Source organism: Balaenoptera physalus (assembly GCF_965194825.1).
Source record: "Balaenoptera physalus genome assembly, chromosome: 7".
NCBI classification, from domain to species: domain Eukaryota; kingdom Metazoa; phylum Chordata; class Mammalia; order Artiodactyla; family Balaenopteridae; genus Balaenoptera; species Balaenoptera physalus.
In genome coordinates, this window is record NC_138886.1 from 8,019,145 (window position 1) to 8,040,484 (window position 21,340).

At 54.0% G+C, this 21,340-nt stretch overlaps 1 protein-coding gene across 1 annotated transcript in view; it reads left to right on the plus strand.

Annotated features, from left to right (window-relative positions):
• Positions 1-397: 397 nt before the first annotated feature.
• ENG (endoglin) overlaps positions 398-21,340 on the plus strand; it is a 29,848-nt gene continuing 8,905 nt past the window's right edge. The window contains exons 1-4 of the mRNA XM_082470209.1: positions 398-820; positions 9,049-9,191; positions 17,753-17,893; positions 20,769-20,934. Of these exons, the coding sequence (XP_082326335.1) occupies positions 754-820; positions 9,049-9,191; positions 17,753-17,893; positions 20,769-20,934 (517 nt within the window). The 5' untranslated portion in view covers positions 398-753. The remainder of the gene's footprint in view (positions 821-9,048; positions 9,192-17,752; positions 17,894-20,768; positions 20,935-21,340) is intronic.

The window sequence follows — 21,340 nt, forward strand, 5'->3', positions numbered from 1 at the left end:
TGTTCAAATTCCAGCTCCACCATCTTCTTGGGCCAATAATCTCATCTCAGCAGGCCTCTGTCTGCTCATCTGCAAAATGGGAACAGTGAGTACATGGAGCCGAGTTCCACATGAAGCACCTTGGCCAGGCCTGGCCCCTGAAAGTTCCCCTTGGTGGGCTGTTGGGGTGACTCTTTTCATCTGCCCCCTGGGGGCTGCCAGATGCACCCCACCAGCCAGCGCTGGAGAGGGTGGGATGGGAGGGTGGGGTGTGTGGGGAGACGAGCCTGGAGCCTGGGTCCTCCCACCCCACTGCCTCCCACACGCCCCAGGGCCCCCCACCCAGCGACAAAGCCCGTGGCACTTCCTCTCCCCGCCTGGCAGGCCGCCTGGCCCGGCCCCTTGTCTAAGGAAGCGCATTTCCTGCCTCCCGGAGCCAGGCTAGATGAGCCGGGAGCTCCGCACTGCTGACGCTCAGACCCCAGCCTCCATCCGCATCCACAGGCCGTGACTGCCGCCGCCGTCCACAGGAGCCCCGCAGCCCCTTCCCGCTCAGCCCTTGGTCAACGACCCCCGGCCTGGCCCCGCGCCCCCGTGCCCACTTCTCCTGACCCCTCGGCCGCCACCTCAGAAGGCTGGAGAAGGGACGCCGTCGCTCCAGCTGCCTGCTCCCCTTGGGTCCCCGCGAGAGCCCACGCCGGCCCCGGCGCCCGCCTGCAGCCCTGCCCCTGGACACCGGCTAAGGCCCAGCGCACAGATCCCCGGGTGGACAGCATGGACCGCGGCACGTTCCCCCAGGCCGTCGCCCTGCTGCTGGCTGTCTGCAGCCTCGGTCCCACAAGTAGGTGTCCAGGGACCCAGGGTGGGGAGACTCGGCCCCCAGGGCACAGACCAGGCCCCAAGTGTTCCGGGCCTCCTCCGTATGTCCCGAGCTCATGTCCAGTGGAGCTGTCCTGGGATGTTTGGACAGCCCAAGACAGATGCCACGGGGTGACCAACCATCCCGGTTTGGCAGGACGAAGATCTTTCAGCCCTAAAAGTCTCAGGCAAACAGGGATGAGTTATTTACCTTAACTCTGGCTACTCTGGCTTCTGTCCTCCCAGCTACGTCCAGTTTCTCCCCAAGAAGCCCAGGTCCCAGAGTGCTGTGCAGCCCCTGGAGACTCTCCTGCCCTCTCTGGGCCTTAAGTTTCTCATCTGAGGAACGTGTGGGATGGGAGGGTGTGCGGCCTCACAGTCAGATCGTGGGCTCTGGGTTCAAATCTCATGTCATTATTTCCTCGCAGTGTGATCTCGGCCTCTGAGCCGAGTGGGGATGGTAGGAGAACTCCCCTCGGGGCTGTTGGGAAAGTCGGTGGTGAGGCAATGCTTGTAGAGAGAGGCAGGCTGGTTGTTTCTGTGTTGTTGTTGTTTTAGGATTAGTTTTAAATTCCTCTACCCTCACCTACCCCGGGATCTGTGAACGGCTCCCGGAACCCTTCGGACGCGGCGCTCTCTCTGCTTCTACCCAATTCTCTACTCCTCAAAAAGAGTACAAGATGCGGGCACGGGCCCAGACTAGGTGTCCTGCGGAGGCTCCGCAGCCTGGGGGCTTCTCCAGGTGGTCTTGGCCTCTGCTGTCTTCTGAAATGAGCAGATGAGGGGCAGTGAGGAGCCAGGGACTCCCAGCCCCTCGTCCCACTCTCTGTGGGCCTCGCTGTGCCCTGCCCCTCATCCGCCTAAAGCCCCAGGACAGCCCTGTGGACACCCCTTCACCTCCGGCACATCCAGGACCTCCTTAAAGGATCGGGGGTGGGGGGTGAGCATGGGAACAGCGGCCACCCCCTCCCCACCCTACCCTAACCCGCAGCATTTGAAAGTCCCTAACCCTTGATGTCTAAAGCTCTTACCACTGCCTCACTGATAGACAGGAATGAGTCTCAGACATTAAGTGACCCAGCAGGGATTTGCCCCAGGCCTGGGCCTCCCTTGAGCGCTTGCTCCTGACCACGGGTGATACGGCCACCCCTCTTGATACAGCTCCTAGTCACCCTGCAAGACTGCGCCCTTTATTGCCCCATTTTACAGGAGGGGAAGTGGAGGCTGTGACCCGCTAAGTTCACACAGCTCAGACAGAAGCCCTACCTGAGCTCCACGATAGGCCCCCAGGCCACCCTGCCTTTCTCCCACCTCCCCCCACATTCTAGCTTGATAACACTCTCTTCCTCTAGGTCATCAGAGAAAGATCCTCAAAGCTCTTTAGGGCCTGGTTTTATAGGATCGAGGGCACTGGTGTGCTGGCGAATAATGAACAGCCGAGTGGGGGGTGGGGTGGGGTAACGTTTGTCAATATCCACGGTGGAAATGTTCCCACAGGGCTGATTTCAAGCTATCAACTCAGCAGACTCAGAGTTGGGGCGGGTGCACAGTAATAAACCTTTATCTACTATTTCCACCACACAGATATTACAGACGTAGATAACCTCAAGAGCACAGATAATACAAAAGGGAATAAAATAATTAGGGAGTAATGAGTTTTGATATTTATTAACTTTTAAATATATATAATTTATTTAATTGTAAGCTTATAAAATTTAATTTTTAATAATGGCTGTGTTTAAGAACCAGCTGGAAAAACTCCTGAAAATGTATCAATCTGCTTCTGCGAGCAGGTACTAGCACGCAGTGATCATAGGGCTCAAGGGCATGCCAAAGCATCCAGCCCAGCTCATCTTCAGTCTGGGAAACTGAGGCCCATGGAGGGCAGATGGGGACCAGGGCCAGGGTGCGGAAGCCAGATCTCCACGCCAGGGGAGGGGGTGGGAGTGCTAGTGACCCAGGCATCCTCGTTCAAGCTGGGGGGGGTCAAAATGGGATGAAAACATGTCCCAAACGAGTCCAGCCTTCTGGGAACACAGCTTGGCAGAATCTTTCAAAACCATAACTCGTGTAACAGACTTACCTTGAGAAGTCAACCCCGTGGAGTTACTTGACCAACTCTGTAAAGATGTGTGGTCCGTAGGTACCTGTAACAAAAACCGCACGACTGGAAACCACCCAGTGTCTGCCAGCCTGGGCCCTATGAAGTGGCTGACTATGCAGTGGAACCCTACACAGCCGTTACCGAGAAAAAGCTAGCTACAGATCTACATTGCTGTGGACGTATGTCTGGGACACACTGTCAGGTGTCCAAACATCAATGACTCCATTTCTGTAAGAATAAAATAGTAATAACACACAATATGCACAAAGAAAATCCCCATGTCACTCTTCTTTAGCACTGGGTTCCTCTAGAGGATTTTCATTTTCTAAGACACACATTTTTGTCATGTTGGAATTTTTTTTTTTAATTGAAGTATAGTTGATTTACATGAATTTTTTTAAGAACAAATATGTAGAGATTTTTAAAAAGCGATTTAGCCATATATTCGCTTTAGTCCACTCCTCAAAGGAAACAGAAAAGAGGGGAAAAAATGACCTCCCCGGCTCCTTTATTAGTATGGGTACTGTGAGCATGCTGGTGGATTGCTTACTAGTTTTTGTCTAGCTTTTTAAGGTAATTTTAATGCAGGTGGATCAAATTTGGAAATCTTGTGTACCCTTCTTATGTCCCAGAAGTTTTCTGTGTTGTCACGTGGACTCCATAACCATCCCATTGTGGTTCTAGAATAGTCTCTGCCTCAAACGTGCCATCTCATCGTTTGCCTAATGAATTCTTTATTGTTGAATACTTAGGTGGTTTCCCCTTTTGGGCCAGTTATAAATATCACTTCCATGCACGTTTTTGGTACATGCATCTTTTCCTGTATTTTGGAGTATTTCACTTGGATAGAGTCCCAGAAGTGGAGGTGCAGGGGATCGTGGCCCATGTTGGGTGGCTGGGATCAAAGAGTGTCTCCTAAGTGTGGATGAGCGTTCGCTGGAGGATGGGGTAGAGGTGAGACTTGGAGTCCCCTGTACTGCTGGCCACATGTGTGAGGGTCTGGGACTCCCTGGAGAGGGGGGCAGGACATGTCCTGCTAGGGATGCAGGACACAGATATCCCTCTCTTAGAGCCTGCATTGGGGCAGCTTCCCATTTGTCCGGAGGAAAGGGAGGTTGAAGCAGGAGCCGTGTGAACCAGGAGACAGTGGATCCCTGGGGACGGTGGGGGCATGACCATTAAGGTTCTCACTTCAGCCAGACAGACGGTGACACTAAGACCCAGAGGGAGAGAAAGAATTGCTGTCTCTCTCATGCGCACAGATGGGTCAGTGATGGGCCCTCTGAGGACAGGCCTGGTCTATTTATTTGCTTGAGGACCTGACGAGGGATCTGGGCAAGAGGGAGGGACCACCTCTTCTGTGTCCCCAGTGCATCAGGCAGCCCTTTGTCTCTATACCCAGGTTACAGACGAAGAAATCAAGCCTCGGGACAAGTGACAGGTCCAGGCTTCTTTTCTGCAACCCAGGTTCTTTTCTCTGCATCTTTGGTGGCCTGGGTGGGTGTGGAAGGCTTGGAGCGCTGATTGCCCTGGCTCCGGAGCAACCTCCCCCTTCTAGCTCCAGCTTTGGGGCCTCAGCCCTGGAGGCTGAACACGACCCTCATCCAAGGCTGAGCTGACTTCAATACCTGTGACGGGGTGGGGGTGAATGCCAGACACTGCTCTAGGCTTGTTTTGTGTACCATCAGACTTAACCTTCACAACAGCCCAATGAAACTGACACTCCTGTTACCCCCATTTTAAAGCTGAGGAGACTGGGGCACTGACAGGTGGAGGAATTTGCCTGAGTAACACAGCTCAGAAATGAGCAGCTGGGGCTCGGGCCCTGGACCTAACCATACACCGCAGTGCCTTAGGGAAGACGTTGAGGCTCTCTCTGTTGCCAGCTCCTCTCACCCCACGCATTAGGTTTCTTTCCTACACCTGCAGTGGCCCTCCCACCTAGAGCACAACTGGATGGGTTCTTTTTTTTTTAAGATTTTTTTGATGTGGACCTTTTTTAAAGTCTTTATTGAATTTGTTACAATATTGCATCTGTTTTACGTTTTGGTTTTTTGGCCACGAGGCATGTGGGATCTTAGCTCCCCGACCAGGGATCGAATGCACACCACCTGCATTGGAAGGTGAAGTCTTAACCGCTGGACCACCACGGAAGTCCCTGGATGGGTTCTGATGAGAAGATTTTCACAACAGGGTTTTAAAGGATGAATAGAAATTGAAGAGAAGTGGTCAAATAAAGGAAGACTATAAGTCTGGGAAAGGGCATGGCAAGGGCAAGGATCAAGGTGTGTTTGAAGGAAAAGTTCACTTCTCCCCACTGCTGGACATAAATAACCATGACGGCGGTTGCCAGCTCCTCACACATCAGGACCCTGCTTGGCCCTGTGCGTGTGTCAATTTACCAATATTCTCACCAATTCGTTGAGGAAGGTATTTTGATTATCACCATCCCCATTTTACAGATAATAGCACTGAGGCATGGAAAGGAAGCTGGCAAGTAGCAGAATCAGGATCTGAACCTTCAGCATCTATCAGATCCCTGCACTTTTTAACTCCACTCCAGGTTATGGAGTATGGCCTTAGCCCGCAGACATCGGGCAGCCGGAGACAGACTAGGGAAAGGAGTGTTGAGGCCTCACTGGTGGCCAGGCCCAGGGGCAGTGGTTGGGCTGGACACAGGGAAATCTCTGAGGCCACGATTGATCCCTGAAAGGAGCAAAGGGTGGCTGGGTAACTGAAGAAGAGGAAAAGCAGAAAAGATCCTTGTCAAAGAGGATTGGCCCTGCTTTCGTGAAATAATCACAGCTACTGTGTCCAGAACACTTACTGGGTACCAGGCTCTGTACATGGGTTACCTCATGCAGCTGATACATAGCCTGCAAAGTGGGTGCTGGGCGCTAAAGCTGGATTGTCTGGGTTCCAATGGGGCCCTGCCACTTAACAGCTGCGTGCCCTCAGGCAAATTCTTGCACCTCCCTAATCTTCAGTTCCCCCTTGTGTCAAATGGTTATAAGAACTGCACCTACCTTGTAGGGCTGCTATGAGCATCAAATGAATGAACCCACATAAAGCCACAAATCAGTACCTGGAGCCCAGTAAGCATGATGGAAGCTGTTTTGCAAATGGGGAAACTGAGGCTCAGAGAAGTTAGGCTTTTGCTCAAGGTGACCAGCTTTTTTTTTTTTTTTTTTTGATTATTTATTTATTTTTGGCTGCGTTGGGTCTTCGTTGCCGCGCATGGGCTTTTTCCTAGTTGCAGCGAGCGGGGGCTACTCTCCGTTGTGGTGCAAGGGCTTCTCATTGTGGTGATTTCTCTTGTTGTGGAGCACGGGCTCTAGGCGCGTGGGCTTCAGTAGTTGTGGCTCGCGGGCTCTAGAACGCAGGCTCAGCAGTTGTGGTGCACGGGCTTAGTTGCTCCACAGCCTGTGGGATCTTCCGGGACCAGGGCTCGAACCCGTGTCCCCTGCATTGGCAGGCGGATTCTTAACCACTGTGCCACCAGGGAAGCCCCAAGGTGACCAGCTTTTTTAAGAGGCAGAGCTGGGATTTCACTCAGACCATCCAGCTCCAGAGCTGGCTTTGCTTGACCATCATCCTCTCGGCCACCCAAGGTGCTGGGGGTGGCCATTTGGAAAGCCCCCAAGGTGGCTCTGTGCTTGTGGGTGGGGGAGGATAGGAAGGTGACAGAGGTGGAGAGGTGGCTCCCCAGTTGGTAGGTCTCTCACTCACCCGGTCACCCAGGGCCCCAGCGGCGCCTCCTCCAACCCAGGTCCCAGGAGCCCCAGAGTTTCCCTTGGTGCCAGGGGATTGTTTTCAGCTCTGTCTGGGCCCGCCTCTGGCTCCGGGAGACAGGCCCTGGGCGTCACACTCCCTCCTGTCTCCCCATTCTCGTCTGCGGAGTGGGGGCGGCCAGGACTCGAAAAGGCCCCAAAATAAATGGACCTCTTATCTGATCTCCCAGCCTGGCCTGTTATCTGATCATTACATAATGGCTAGGCCTGTGGCCTCTCCCGCTGGCTGAGGCGCTGACGGCATGGAGGAGGTGGCCCCAGGCGGCCCCCGGGAGGAACTGGGGTTCCTGGAAGTCTGGGGAGGGGGCAGGGAAAGTCCGAAAGGAAGGAGGAAAGCGCTGCACTAATCTGCAAGCCAGACCCTGGGTCGCGTGGGGAGAGGTAGGTCCGAGCCCGGCCCGGTCAGCCACGTGTGCTGTGAATCTGGCACATCGCATGTCTCCGGGCCTCGGTCTCCCCATCTGTACAGGAGGACTAAGTAACAGCCAAGAAGTCTGTCTTCACTATCAGGGACAGGGAGAGCGTGAGGGGCTTGGTGGATCCCAAGGGGGTGGGGGGAATCAGCAGCAGATGGAGCCAGCCCTGAGTCTACCTGAGCCTGAGACATCAGTGACCTCCCTCACAGAGGCCCCTCACCTGCAGGCCACCCTTTCCCACCACATCACCACCCCCCAGGACAGTCACTTCTTCTCCCGTGGCTGAAGCCAATCAAAGAACTGTGATAAAAAGAACTGCCATACACCCTATCTCACCTCTGTGGGCTGTGTGGGTTCTCTTCTTACTGTCCTTTTACTGACGAGGAAACCAAAGCCCAAAGTGAAATAGTTCGCCAAAGCAGCATCAGTTAGTAAGTGTTGGGCCTGAGATTCAAACCCAGGTCGGCCTGGCTCCGGGGACCTTGCTTTTTTTTTTTTTTTTATTTTTATTTTTATTTATTTATTTTTTTTCACACACACACACTGTATTTTATTTTTACAAGAGATAAATAGACTGACACCAAGCATTGTACATGGATGACCACAACAAAAGCAACAATGATTGCCATTACCAAACATGAAACACACTCATACTATGTCATAATATTGACATTCAGTCCAGTAATTCTCCACTGTAACAGCTCCTTTACTTTGCCGTGAAAATTGATTTGTATATGGAGACCTTGCTTTTAATGAAAATGCCCTATAATGCAGGCACTCTGGCGTCCCTGGCACATAGGACGGGGCCAGGGTGAGGACTTATAAGCCAAGTGTCCTTGTCCCGGATTTATCCTTCCCAAGGTGTTGCCGGCGGGTGGTGTGGCTATGGCTGGGGTGGCCGTCTGCCGTCCTTCTCTGACCCCTGGGGGTCCTGAGCCAACGAGGCGGTGGAAGGAGGCCGGGTTAGGCCAAAGACAGCCCAATGGCCCGGGATTCAGAAGAAGCCTCCCTCCCCCCTCCTCTGAGCTGGCGTCGGCTGGACGTGCGGCCAGGCCCTCCGCGCCCATCTTTGATCTCCAAGAAAACAGGAAGTGAGCGCGACAAGATGGAGACACAAACTTCCAAACAGTCTCCCCTTCTCTGTCCTCCTTCTCTCCTCCGGAGCCCCCCCTTCCCCGGCACATTCCTCAGGACGAGGTGTAGGGGCCTCATTTCCTCTTCCTCCTCTGCTGGGTCAGGGTGAAATTCCATTCCCTTCCCTCAGGACCTGCGCTTCCGGGCAGCAGGCTCTGCAGCCTACTCCGGCAGCTGCCCTCTGAACCTGGGCTCACTCTGTCCATCGGGGCCAGGAGACTCTCAACCCTCCTTGGCCCGTTCCTCCCGGCCTCCTTGAGGCATAAGAAGGGAATTTTTGTCTCCTGATCCTTTGGAGTGGACCAGCCCAGAGGCTTGGATGTGGGCACAGGTGGGTCCTGCCACACATTTAGGGTTGCCAGATGTAGCAAATGAAAATTTAGGATGCCCAGTTTAAATTTTAATTTCGGATAAACCGTGAAAAAATTTTTAGTATAAGTATATCCCATGCAAAGTTTGGGATATACTTATTCTTTAAAAAATATTCATTTTTTTATTTATTCAGATTTAACTGGGTGTCTTGCATTTTATCTGTCAACCCGACACCTACTAGCACTGTGACCTCAGGCAAGAGACTTTGCATTTCTGAGGTTCAGTTTCTTCATCTGTGGAATGGGTATAATGATATCCACCTTGCAGGGTAGCTCTGAAGATGCAATAAAGCCCTTCACCAGTGCCAAGCACCCAGTAGGCATTTGGAAAGTGGGAGCAATTGTCACCACGTTGCTCTTAACCGGCCCACTCTCTGGCTGTGCTTTCCCAACAGGTCTTGCAGAAACAGTCTACTGCGACCTACAGCCTGTGGACCCACAGGTGACATACATCACAAGCCAGGTTTCTGAGGGCTGCGTGGCTCAGAGCCCCAATGCTACCCTGGAAGTCCACATCCTCTTCTTGGAGTTCCTAAAGGTGAGTGCCTGATGGCAGGGTCAGGTGGGGACCCAGCAGATGGCCCAGGGCTGAGGAGATGAGGGGAACCTTTCCTTGTGGCTGTCCCTGGGACAGTGGACTGAGTCCTCACCAGGGCCCCTGCCAGGAGTGTGACATCGGCATCTCATCTCACAGGGCCTGTAAGGGGTGGCATTTCTGGGGCAATCTTCTGGATGCCTGCACAAGACCCTGGTGGAAAGGGCTGTGTTTGGCCGGCAGTGGAGTGGAGAAGAGCCGGGCGAGCTGTCATTCATGTAGCTCCGTGATGGGGAGCTCACTGTTTCTCAGTGACACGGCTCTGCTCTAGGCAGCTTTGACCTTGAGACAGTGCTTCCCTCAGTTGAGCGCAAATCTCCCTCCCTGGAATGTCACTCATCGAACATCTGTGACCCGGCCAGGCAGCCCCCCAGAGACTGGAAGCCGGTGATGTCACCTCGGAGACCGTTCTCCCCACACCAAGAAGGTCCATCATGAGTTTGTCTAAGTCCCTCTTGATAATAATAACACGTTTATTGAGCACTTACTATGTGCTAGGTACTGTGCTAGGCCTGCTAAGTACCAGGAACAGAGCTAAGCACCTTTCGTGTATTAAACCTCCTGAGGGCCCATCTGTCAGGGTCTGTTTCCCCACTTTTCGGAGGAGAGACCTGTGGCAGGCTGAGAGAGGTGAAGCGACATGCCCGAGGCCAGAGTTCACTAGATCCCTGAGACTCCAAGCTAGGCCGTCACCTGGGTCTCCAGTGGATCTCAGTGTTCAGCCGGCGCCTGGCCTGCCTGGGCTGGCAACCACACCTGGCCAACGCGGCCTCAGGTCCTGATAGCGATTTAGTGGTGTCAGCTCAGGATGAACTTGTGGCCCCCGAAACTGTTAGGTTGCCCTGCATTTGTGCAGTGATAAGACAGTGCCAAGACCACCAATATCGGGGGGGCCTGCTCCCCACCACCCTGCCTGCCACCGGGACTGTGGGTCTCGATAATCCCCAAGCCGAAGATAGCGCCAAACACACGTTGTGTGGTTTCCATAGCCATTGTAATTTTTTTCAAGTTTGGTAATGATATATAATGTGAGATTGCCCTCTGTAAGTTCATTATGTGTGTTCGGATGTTCAGGTCTCTGTGCCTCGCCTGGGTGGCACTGGGACGCCCCCAGCCCCAATCACTCAACAGTGGGCCAGTGTCAGAGAAGGCTCCTGGCCAAGCACCCAGGTCTATTGGACACAGATGTGTAGACAGACAGCCAGGACCCAGATGATTGGTGCTTTCTTGGGGAGCGCGGGGCAGGGGTAGGTCAGCTGCTATGGGATTAGGCCGGGCTTCGTGGAGGAAGCAGGAACACTAAGAACGGCCAGAGTTCATGTAATGAAGGAGGCCGTGGGGAAGAGCAGAGGATAGAGTGAACGCACAGGCAGGAAAGTGGGACTTAGTTGAGGCCAGCGTGTGATTCACTGCGTCGTGAGCTTACAGTTCACCTCGGGGCAGGGCTGGGGAGATGGACAAGCCCCCGTCGCCGTAGTAAGGGGTTCGGTCTTTATCCTGTGGGCAGTGACTGTCATTGGAAGGTTTTTAGGAGCATGACAGGGTGCTGCTGTAATATGTCATCCTAGAGCTCATGACCACAGACTCTCCCTGTCACACTCTGCCTCTTCCAGAGAACTCAGTCCATGGAGTGTCCGGCTTTTAACTCAAGGAGTCAGGCTGCAGCCTCCAGGACCGCTGGGCCTATTTGTTTGAGGGGGTGATGGAGAGAGCTGGGGTTCAGGAGATGGGGGCTCCAGTCCTGGACCCGTCACTGGCCAGCACCTCGTATCGTGCCTGGCATGCAGAAGGGACTCCTTCTCCCCACGCTCCGATAGACACACACTTCTTGGGCTAAGGGACCCACCAAAGAATCACGGAGTAGCAGAAGCTGTCCCAGGGCCTGGAGGATACCAACGACTGTTTGTTGAATGTATGAATGAATGAATGAATGAATGCACTGCCATGTGACCTTGAGGCCAGGGTTAAGAGCATGGGCTCTGGAGCCAGACAGTCTTCGAATTGAACCTTACCCCCCACCACTTACAGTGGCACGACCTTGGGCCACCTCTCCAAGCCTTGGTTTTCCCTGGGAAACACGGAGATGATAATCATACCTAGCTCACAGGGGGCTGTGAGAATCCAGTGGGGTCGCACAGGCAAAATACTGAGCTCGGGCCTGCCCAGAGCCACTCTCGATGTTCAGTAGCTCTGCCTGTTGTTATTATAACGTCTCCTCTGTGGGCTCCGTGTCTCCCCCGTCAATACCCTCATTTGGCTGAGCACGCTACAGTGTGCAGCACATCTTCACGTCAGTCAACTAATGTGATCCTCAAAGGTTGTTGCTACGAGGCAGCTGAAACAGGGACTGTGAATCCATTTGCAAAGGGGGCAGCTGAGGTCTAGCCTGACGGAGCTGGGTGCTCCTGGCCTTCTGGCCCCAAGGGTCGAGCCCATGATCCCACCAGATCTACTACCGTGACAGCGAAAGACCCGTGGCTCCCCTGGGAGACATCTTCCTCTCCAGGCGGCCCCCAAGAAGGGGGTCTACAGCCCAACAGTCCTCGCCAGGTGCCTGCTCTGTGCCCAGGCTGTGTTGGGCATTGATGGTGCAGAGAGAAAGCAGATCTGGTCCTTGCCCTTGAGCCACTCGCAGGGGAGGCAGAGGTGGGCATGGGCATCCCTGGCACCAAGTGATGGACTCGGCAGCTGGGGAAGGGGATGCATGCGCCTGCGGGCCCCGGGGGCATGAGCACTGGGTGTGGAGGGAAGGAGGCATTAGGGAAACGCCTCCCAGTGCCTAGCCAGACCCAGAGGGGAGTCACGGGCATTCCAGGCAGAAGGCACCGTGTGAGCAAAGGCCTAGAGGCAAGAAACACGAGCGGGCAGTGGTGGCGTGGGTGGCGACTGTCTCAGCAACCGGCCCAATCCCTCCCAACTTATGGCTGCCGCCTTCAAACCCTGGCACAGAGAAACAGCTTTCCCCTGCATCCCCGCGTGGCCTCTGAAGCCTCAGATTTCCTGTGGGTGGGCGGCAGATGAGTTGTGGCAGCCAAGAGCCTCGGGGAAGAGAGGTTCGGGGGTGCGTGTGTGTGTTGGGAGGGTTTGCAGACAGACGAGGGGGCCGCTGGGCAGGGGCTCTATCTTGCTGGGTCCCCGAAGGGCAGGCTGGAGCCTGGATTCCGGGAGGGGGCCCAGGGTCACATCCTGACCTGCGGAGACAGGAAACCGGCCTGGTGTCTCAGCAGTTCCCGTCAGGCCGACTACACTGATCTGCTGTCCTCCTAACAAACCCCAGGCAGCCAGAGCTGAGACAGCCGCTGATTCACCCCACTTCTTGGCAAACTCAGGGAACTGACGATGCCTTGCCCACCCCCAGGCACACGAACTCACGGGGCTCTGGCACTGACTCTTTCCTGGGGAGAGGGGCAGACAAGGCTGCTCGGGCAGAGGGAGGGCAGGGGGGCCACGGGTTCCCCCAGACCATCCTGGGAGGCTGTGAAGGGCTGTAGAAGGCAGTGCCACCCTCAGACCTGGGCAAGGGGCCTCTGCCTGGGACCCACAATTTGCAGCCCCTCTCTGGCCCTTTTCCAGTTGCATCTCCCCTGCCCCGGGTGGGGAATCTGCCGAAGGGACCTGCATCCCTCCCCTAGTCCCTACCCTGGGAACCCAGGACTCCAGAATTCCCTGCCCAAATGCGCTGGGCCTCCTCCCAGGGTTGGATGGGGCTCTTTCTTGTCCTTTCCTCTAGAAGGGGCACTGCATGGCTGGCGTCAGCTCCCTTAGACCTGAAGGCTGGGTGAGGTGACTAAGGGTGGACATTGATGGTGCAGAGAGAAAGCAGACCTGGCCCCTGCCCTGGAGCCACTCCTGGGGGAGGCAGAGGTGGGCATCAGCAGCCCTGGTACTGAGTGATGGACTCAGCAATGGGGGGCACAGGGGGCTGGGAGGAGTGAGCCTGGCAGAGCTTGGGCATCCAGGCTGGTTTTCCACACGTGTCCATGTGAAGAGAAGCAAGGTGGGCTGGGGCCAGGGGCTGTCATATATGTTCTTGTCCCAGGCCTTGCAGATATTAGGGGCAAGCTTGGTGGAGGGGCATGGGCTGGGGGTCAGACAGACTGGACAGGGATTGCGTCTGCTCTCTCAGTGCTGTATCCCCAGTGTTCAGTTCAGGGTCAGTCCAGGTATTGGATGGATGGATGGATGGATGGATGGATCAGTGGGTGAATAACGGAAGGAAGGGGAAATATACGTGTGTATAAGCATTTGCTGATTGTCCATCCCCAAGAGGTTAGTGGTGTCACTGACTGTTTGGGGGTGTTACTCTTGTTCTCTGCCAAGCTCCTTGATGACAGGGTTGTGCCTTCTTTCCTGTCCCCCTCTGACAGCATAGAAGCCCCAGGCTGGGCCCAGTGGTGGTCTCTCAGACAAATGAACTGGGGATGTGGGGAGAACATGGGCTGACCAGGGACCCTCAGCTGGGGAGAGTAGCATGCCTCTCCTGGGTGTTCTGGAAGTCCACTCTGTAGCCACCTGGCTGGAGACCATGACTCCCAGGTGCCAAACACTGGGAGCCCCAGGAGGCCGGATGGAATGTAGGGGCCACACAATACTAGAACATCACTGAGCCCAGCTCCTCCCCGCACAGATGGGGAGACTGAGGCCCAGAGAGGGGAAGCTGCAGGGCAGCGTGGCTGAAGTAGGTCCCAATTCCAGCTAACTGCTGCCCAGCTCTAACGCCAACCTCCTCAGCCCCCAAACCATGGCACTCCTCTGGATGAGCGGGCAGGGACGGAACCGGCGGCAGTGAAAGCCAATCTATCAATACTACCATGTATTTAGCTGCGCACTGGACAACCCGCTTTGCAGGCAGAATCTCACTGAATCCTCACAAGTCTATGAAGTGGGTATATTGTTCAGCCCATTTTCCAGATCAGGAAGCCGAGGCCCAGAGAGAGGAAGTAACTACCCAGGGTCACAAGCGAATGACTGAGCCCAGGTTTGAATTCAGGTCAGTCTGGCTTTGACCCCCTTCACCCGTTACCCTGCCTGCATGTGCCGTCTGAGTCTGCTAGGGTGGACAGAGGACGGCTGGCTCCAATCTGGCCGGCTCCAGTCTGGCCCTCGGAGTGGGGGGGCTGCAGGCAGCCCCGAGGCTCCACTCCTAGAAGAATTGCTGGAAGCGACTTTCTATAAGTGGCTACTAGCACTCAGGACCTCCTCACCGAAATCTCCCCTTCCCGCCACTGACTGCTGGGCCAACAATGGCATCTGTGGGACACGGGCACAAAAATAGAAACATGGTCTCCCGCCCACTGGCTCAGGGAGGGGGCCGGGGCAGGCCCAGGCCGGCCCAGGTTGCAGAGCTGGGGGAGAGGGCTTGGCTGGCCTGCCCGCCTCGGCTGGGCTCCCAGAATTCCCAGGATGACACTGGGAAGACTGGGAGCTTGGGGTGGGGGGCAAGGCAGGCCCCTTTCTTTGCCTTTGGGCTCCAGGCTGGGAGGGAAGAGGGAAGTCGGTGTGTGAGTGGCCACGCTGATGAGTCAGGGCCATGGGATGGAAATGTTTGCTGTGGAAACCCTGACTGGGTTTTTCTGGTAACCAGCTGGCCTTCGGCTCGGCCCAGGGGCTCAGAGACCCCAGGGAGCCCAGCCAGACGAGTTTCCACATGGCTCGCTTGCTGTGTGGCCCTGGCCCCTGCCTGCCCCTCTTTGGGCCCCAGCCCCCAACTCTACAGGGAGGGACTTGGTGACAACTGAGTGGGGGGATTGGTATGTGAGCCCTGGGAGTACAGCCAGATGTCATGACAAACGTCACCAAGCTCCAGTCTCCTAACCCCCTCACCCTCAGCATGACCCGACCCTGACCTCTACTTCTCTTTTTTAACTTCCTTTATCCCCAGCCCCACCTGGTTTTGGTTCCCAACCCTGTCTTACTCCCATTTCACAGATGGGGAAACTGAGGCACAGAGAAACTGGGACAGTTGCAGAGCGGCAGCAGGAATGGATGTTCACAGGGCTCTTTCCTCCCAGCTCAGGGGCTGCGCTCCCAGTCGCTCTGTCACCTGCAGTGCTCTCGGCCTGCGGGTGTCCACCCAAGGGCAGAGGAGGGATCTCCTTGTCTGCAGCAGCCGTGGCACCTCCAAACCATGGGGCCCATCTATTCACCATGTATGGGCCTCAAGGTCTACTCCTCTGTGGGAGGACAGACAGATGGGGCTGGACAGGGATGAACTGTGGGGCAGTCTGGGGAGCGGCAGGGTTGAGAGGGAGGACACGGTCCAGGTGAGCTATCCAGGGGTCCAGGCACCTGTTCTGGCACCAGGCTGATGTGCACTGGGCGCCTGACTTCATCACTCACCTTGGCATGTGACCTCCCTGTCCCTGACAGCTGCATCTGTGAAATGGGAGAGTACCTGACCCTGCTTCATGAGAGCATGCACAACTTTCACAGCACAGGACCAGGCACAGATTAGGCTGAACCACGTGAAATTACTGATATTTGATTGTTGTTTCTTTAATAGCTTTATCGTGAAAACATTTGCCTGTTTAAAGTGTACAGTTGAGTGGTTTTTATCATATACACAGAGTTGTGCAACCATATTCGATTGTTCAAGCTAATAATACATAGGCAACTAAGGTAAGGAAGCTGGGGTGGGTGCATTCTCAATGGTTCAGACAGGTCAGCAGTGCCCGGGCCTTTCCTGACACCGCCGAGGTAGGTCTCCCTTCACTCCGGTTAATTTCGAGTACTGATCACAATCCTGGAACAAAATGTCAGTTCTGACCTTTAGGTTGGTATTTCATATTTTACCAGAATATGATATTAAATCCAGTATTTAATTCTTCAAGTGTTTAGAATGCATAATATTTTTAAAAATTGATAAAACAAGATATTTCAAAATCCAAAAGTTATAAACCCATTAGAAAACATAAATTAATCAAAAATGTGAACTTATACAAACATAAATTTGAGACACATCATTCTACTATAAATTAGCATAAAAGTGATTATTCAAAAAATAAGCAACCTAAGTAGCTCACTAAAATGAAAAAAATTATTTATGAAACATTGAAAATGAAACATTATTTGCTTTTTTGTTGTTGTTTCAAAGAGCAAACTTACAAAGAGTGATTATGGTGTCATTATTAGGTAACGGAAATATTTCTGGCAGATTTTTCCAGCAGCTGAAACACTCTCTGGCTCTGTGACATCAGTTGGGGAAACGGCCAGGAGATAATTAGAAGTTAAATCTAAAAACTTTCCACTGATGTCTTCATCTTGAAATATCTGTCTCCTTTTTGATAAGTTTGAGGAGATTTGGGGAGGGTCAGCTTTTTGTCTCTTTGGAGAGACTGCCAGCTTTTGAGAGCCTCTGGAGTTTGTGTTTCAGTCAAGTGTTTCCATTTGTCTTTGTCCTCGTGAGGGCGGGGCTTCTGAGGCCTACACCTGTCTCAGTTTCAGGAGGCACCGGTTCATACTCCATTGGTTCAGAGAGTCTTTGAGCAGAGCGGGGGTTCTTCTTTCGATAGAAGCTTTGCCTTGTGGATCGCTGTGTTCTTTTTCTTCTTGAGAATAAGGAGGTATAGAAAAACGTGATGGGGCAGGATAGCGGTTGCCAGGTCCAGATCCTAGCTCCATACTTACTTGCTGTGTGATCATGGCCAAATGACTTCACCTCTTTGTGCCCCACTTCCTCATCTGTAAGTGAGAATAACAATGGTACCTACCTCTTCGGGTTGTCGTGGGGATTAAGTGAGTCAATGTGTAAAGCACTTAGAATAGTCCAAGCACTTAGTAAGCACTATATAAGTGTGAGGTATTAATTATTGTTTTTGTCGTTGTTATGAAAGCATTCTAAATGCATACACCATGATCAAGTAAATTTTTTAATGCAGTCAGTACCTCTCAAGACATAAATGATTTCAAATTGACATTTCTTATAAAATATCAAAATAATGGTATTACTCAACAAAATATGAGTATTTAGTACTCTAAAATAGTAAAGCAAACAGGAATACTGCGAACTGGGGAGGGTTTGATGCCTCAGCGCTGCTGCATAGGGACAGAGAAAGGGCACAGGGTACTCTCTAAGTCACACAGGTGTTTGCAGGCCTGGTACACAGCAGGTGCTCTGTGGAAGTAATAAACCTCAACTGACTACTGGATAAAGTTCAGGCTCATTGCATTTATTTATTTATTTTCATGGAAAGGCATTTTATTTTAACTATAGCAGTGTGTACATGTCAATCCCAAACTCCTAATCTATCCCTCTCCGCTACCCTTAAAAAAACATCTCCTTGGATTTGCTGGGACTCATCTCCTTCATTCGTTCAGTAAATATTTTCTGGGTACCTCCTGAGGGCCAGGCACTGTGCTGGGCTCTGGGAGACAGGAGTGGACAAGCTGGGCAGGGAGAATGGAGTGGAAGCTTACAGTAAATGAGTCGTCACTACTGATCTGGTGGCACAGCCTGTGCAATCTGACTGGTCTACGTATGTGTCTCTCCCCTGCCCCCCTTCCAGGAGGTGTCAGTGCTGGAGCTGACTCTCCAGACATCCAAGCAAAACGGCACCCTGCCCCGAGAGGTGCTCCTGATCCTCAGCACTAACAAGACCATCTTCCTGAAGTTGCAGGCTCCAGGAATCCCACTCCACCTGGCCTACGTGAGTGTGTTGCCTCCAACCCCAGCCTCAGGCACGGGCCGTGGGAGGCTCCTGCTGTCCACCTCTGTGGGCCAGGGCCCCCTGCTTCTCTTTTTCATTCTGACATTATTCACCAGGGCCCTGCCTGGTGAATCCCATGGGGCCCTGACAGAGAGAACGCAAAGGGCAACAGAACCTGGGATAAAGAGCCCAGACCTGGAGGTGGGAATCAGGTTGATGTGCAACCCTGGCCAACTCCAATCCTCTCTCATGGCCTCAGTTTTCCCATATGTCCAGTGGGAGAACTGATGATAGTCCCATAAAATAACCTTGTCACTGTCTTTGAAAAAGTTACAAGACATAAATTTGAAAATATTTAAGTGGAGACGAAAAATGCCAGGAAGAAACCTAACAATGATGGACTTCCCTGGCCATCCAGTGGTTAAGACTCCATGCTTCCAACGCAGGGGGCACGGGTTTGATCCCTGGTCGGGGAACTAAGATCCTGCATGCTGCATGGAGTGGCCCAAAAACCAAAACCAAAACCAAAACAAAACAAAAGAAACCTAACAATGCGTTAACAGTAGTTATGGGGAATTCCCTGGTGAAAAACCAAACAAAACAGTAGTTATGGCTGGGGAGTGGGATTCGGAGAGATATCTGTTTTGTTCTTTAAACTTTGTTGAATTTGCCAGATTTGCTATAATTAGCACGGCCTAAGTTGGAGAACAATTATTTTTAAAAAATTCAGATATTAAGTGTCAGACACATCCACCGGAGAGAGGAGGTCCACTGTCTGGGACCCGCAGTGAGGAAGCTCAGGGCTGGAGGAGGTGGGGCGGACCAGGGCACTGCCCCCTCCACATGGAAGGCCCTGGGAGGTGGTCCCCAGATGCGAGCAGCTGTTGTTTACAGCCAGAGAAAGCAGAGGGGAGGGAGCCAGAGCCCGGGGGAGAGCAAAGATAACAAGTGGGAGAGAGACACAGAAAGAAAAAAGGCAACGGAAAGAGGGCGGGCCTGTTGTGAGAGGAATAGACAGACTCTCAGAGAGACCACAGAGTTCCAGGAGCGGGACAGAGGAGCTGGGGACCTGAAGAGAGGCCCAGATCCAGGGCTGCCTGGGAGACGGGCCCAGAGAGAAGTTGAGGGGTTGCGGGACTGGTGGCAGGGGCAGCACAGAGGCGGACGGAGCTGGCCAGCCCGATGCCCCTGGGAGGGAAGTTGCAAGCCTAACGAAGCCAACCAGGAGGGCAGAGCCGACCGGCCCCACGCGGCACATCCCTCGGCTCCCAGGGCGGGAAAGCGAGATCCTGCCACGGCTCCTCCTCGCTCTCGACTCTCCCTTTTCCCCTTCCCATTCCCGGACGCCCTGGCGGCCCAACCCCGGGATCTAGGCCCGGCGGCGGGGCTCCGGGTGACGCAAGGCACATGAAAAGCGCCCGCCCGCCGGGCCGGAAGGTCGCAGCAGCCGCCGGCTCCGACCTCCGCCAAGCCTTCCTTCCCCCCTCCCCCCACCCACGCTAAGAATACACGGCCGGGGGACCGGGCGGGGGGCACCTCCGGAGCCGCGCGCGGCCTCGGCCCGCAATTTCCGGAGCCGGGCCCCCGCAGCCGGAGCCGGGACGCTGCTGGAGGGACAAAGAGCCTCACGGGGGCGCAGGCCTCTGTGCCAGACCCAGCGCCAGGAGACTGACAAACGCCTTGCCCTTTAATCCCTATTACATCCCCATTTTACAGAGCTGACCCTGAGGGTCAGATGCGTAAAAGTCCCCCCACCCCCAAACTCCCCAGCTCTAACCCACTGCCCCAGCCCGTCCATGCGGGTGGGCGCTGGGTTCCTCGCCCAGGTGCTCATCACTTTGCACCTTGTTACAGCCCTGCTCCATTCCAGGTGGACCATTCTATGGTGTCTTGCCTATTGCCACTGTCAGGCAGTCCCCCTTAGTATCTAGCCTGAAGCCCTTATGCTGCTGCTGCTTCAGCGCAGTGCCTCTGGCTTTGGAGACAGATGGAAAAGGAACTCTCTTGAGTCTGTGGCCCCAGCAGCTTCTTCTGAACCCTTTGACTTCAACAGAGTACCTACAGCAGGAAGTCTTTCCTATTTCCTTCCCCAGCCCACCAGAGGCTCTCCTGAGGCGTGGGCAGTGGAGGCAGTGAGGTGCTGGGGCCACCCAGATTCTCATCCCTGCCCATCCAGGGGACCTGTCTTGCTCCTTTGTTTCTTATTAAATAATATCCTCTGTCTTCTGTTGTTTCAAATGACTTGAGGCGTGACTAGTTTCTGGATGGTAAGATCCCCCAGAGCAGGGACCACCCCTGTTTGTCTTTCATTCATTCATGTATTCATCCATTTCTTCTCTCTTGCCTTCTGCCTTCCCACGTGCAGGGAGCGCCTGCCATGTGCCAGGCATCAGGGAGAAGCTGCCATGTCAGGATCCCCAGTGCTGGGCCCAGGGCCCGGCACGAAGTCAGACAAATATTTCTCAGTGCCTACTATGTGTCAAGTCCCATGCAGGGGTGGGCGAGGCAGGCGTTGTCCCTCACAGACCTTAGAGCGTGGGGGAAACAGACAGTAACCACAGATGTCGTAAGTGTGGGCTGAATGAGGATGCCTATGGAGGGGTGCGAGGGTGATGTCTGGACACGTGGAGGCACGTGGATATCTGTCCATCCAGCTCCCCAGGTGTAGAAAGGAGATGGGCAGATCCGGCTCTGGGGGAGCCCTAGTTAGGGGACTGTGAGCTGACTTCAGGTCCACCAGCCTCAGCACCCTCAGGCCTGGCCTCCTCGGCTCAGCCAAACAGCTGCCTCCTCAGATTACCTCCTGACCTCCTGCATGGGACAGAGGGGACTCAGGCCCAGGAACAGCACCCTGAGCCTTCACGTGTCTCCCCAGAACCCCAACCTGGTCATCTTCCAAGAGCCCGCAGAGGTCAACACCACACAGCTGCCACCCTTTGCTACCAAGGGTGAGCTCCTCAACTGGGCGGACACAAAGGGTCCCATCACCTCTGCTGCTGAGCTGAACAATCCCCAAAGCATCCTCCTCCGTCTGGACCAAGGTCAGCTCCCACAACAGCCTCTCTGGGTTCGGGACTCGGCTCTGGAGGAATGTGAATTCCTCTGGCTCATTCCTCGGATGTGGACACTAAGGCACTGAGAGGGGATGTGATTTGCCCCAGGTCACACATAGCAAGTCAGTGAGCTCTTAGGACAGTGATTACCCCTTCACCAAATATTAGGTTGAACCATGTGAAATTGCTGCTATTTGTCAGTTTCTTGAACTACAAAAACAGCACTTTCCTATTATTTATTGTGTACCTACTAGGCACCAAGCCCTATGCTAGGCATTTGGGGACTCTGTGGGGACAGACCCAGACCCTGCCCTCCTGGAGCTGGCACTGTGGTGGGGAGATGATAATAAATATGTACACAAACAAATTCTATAATTTCAGGTCATGGTAAATT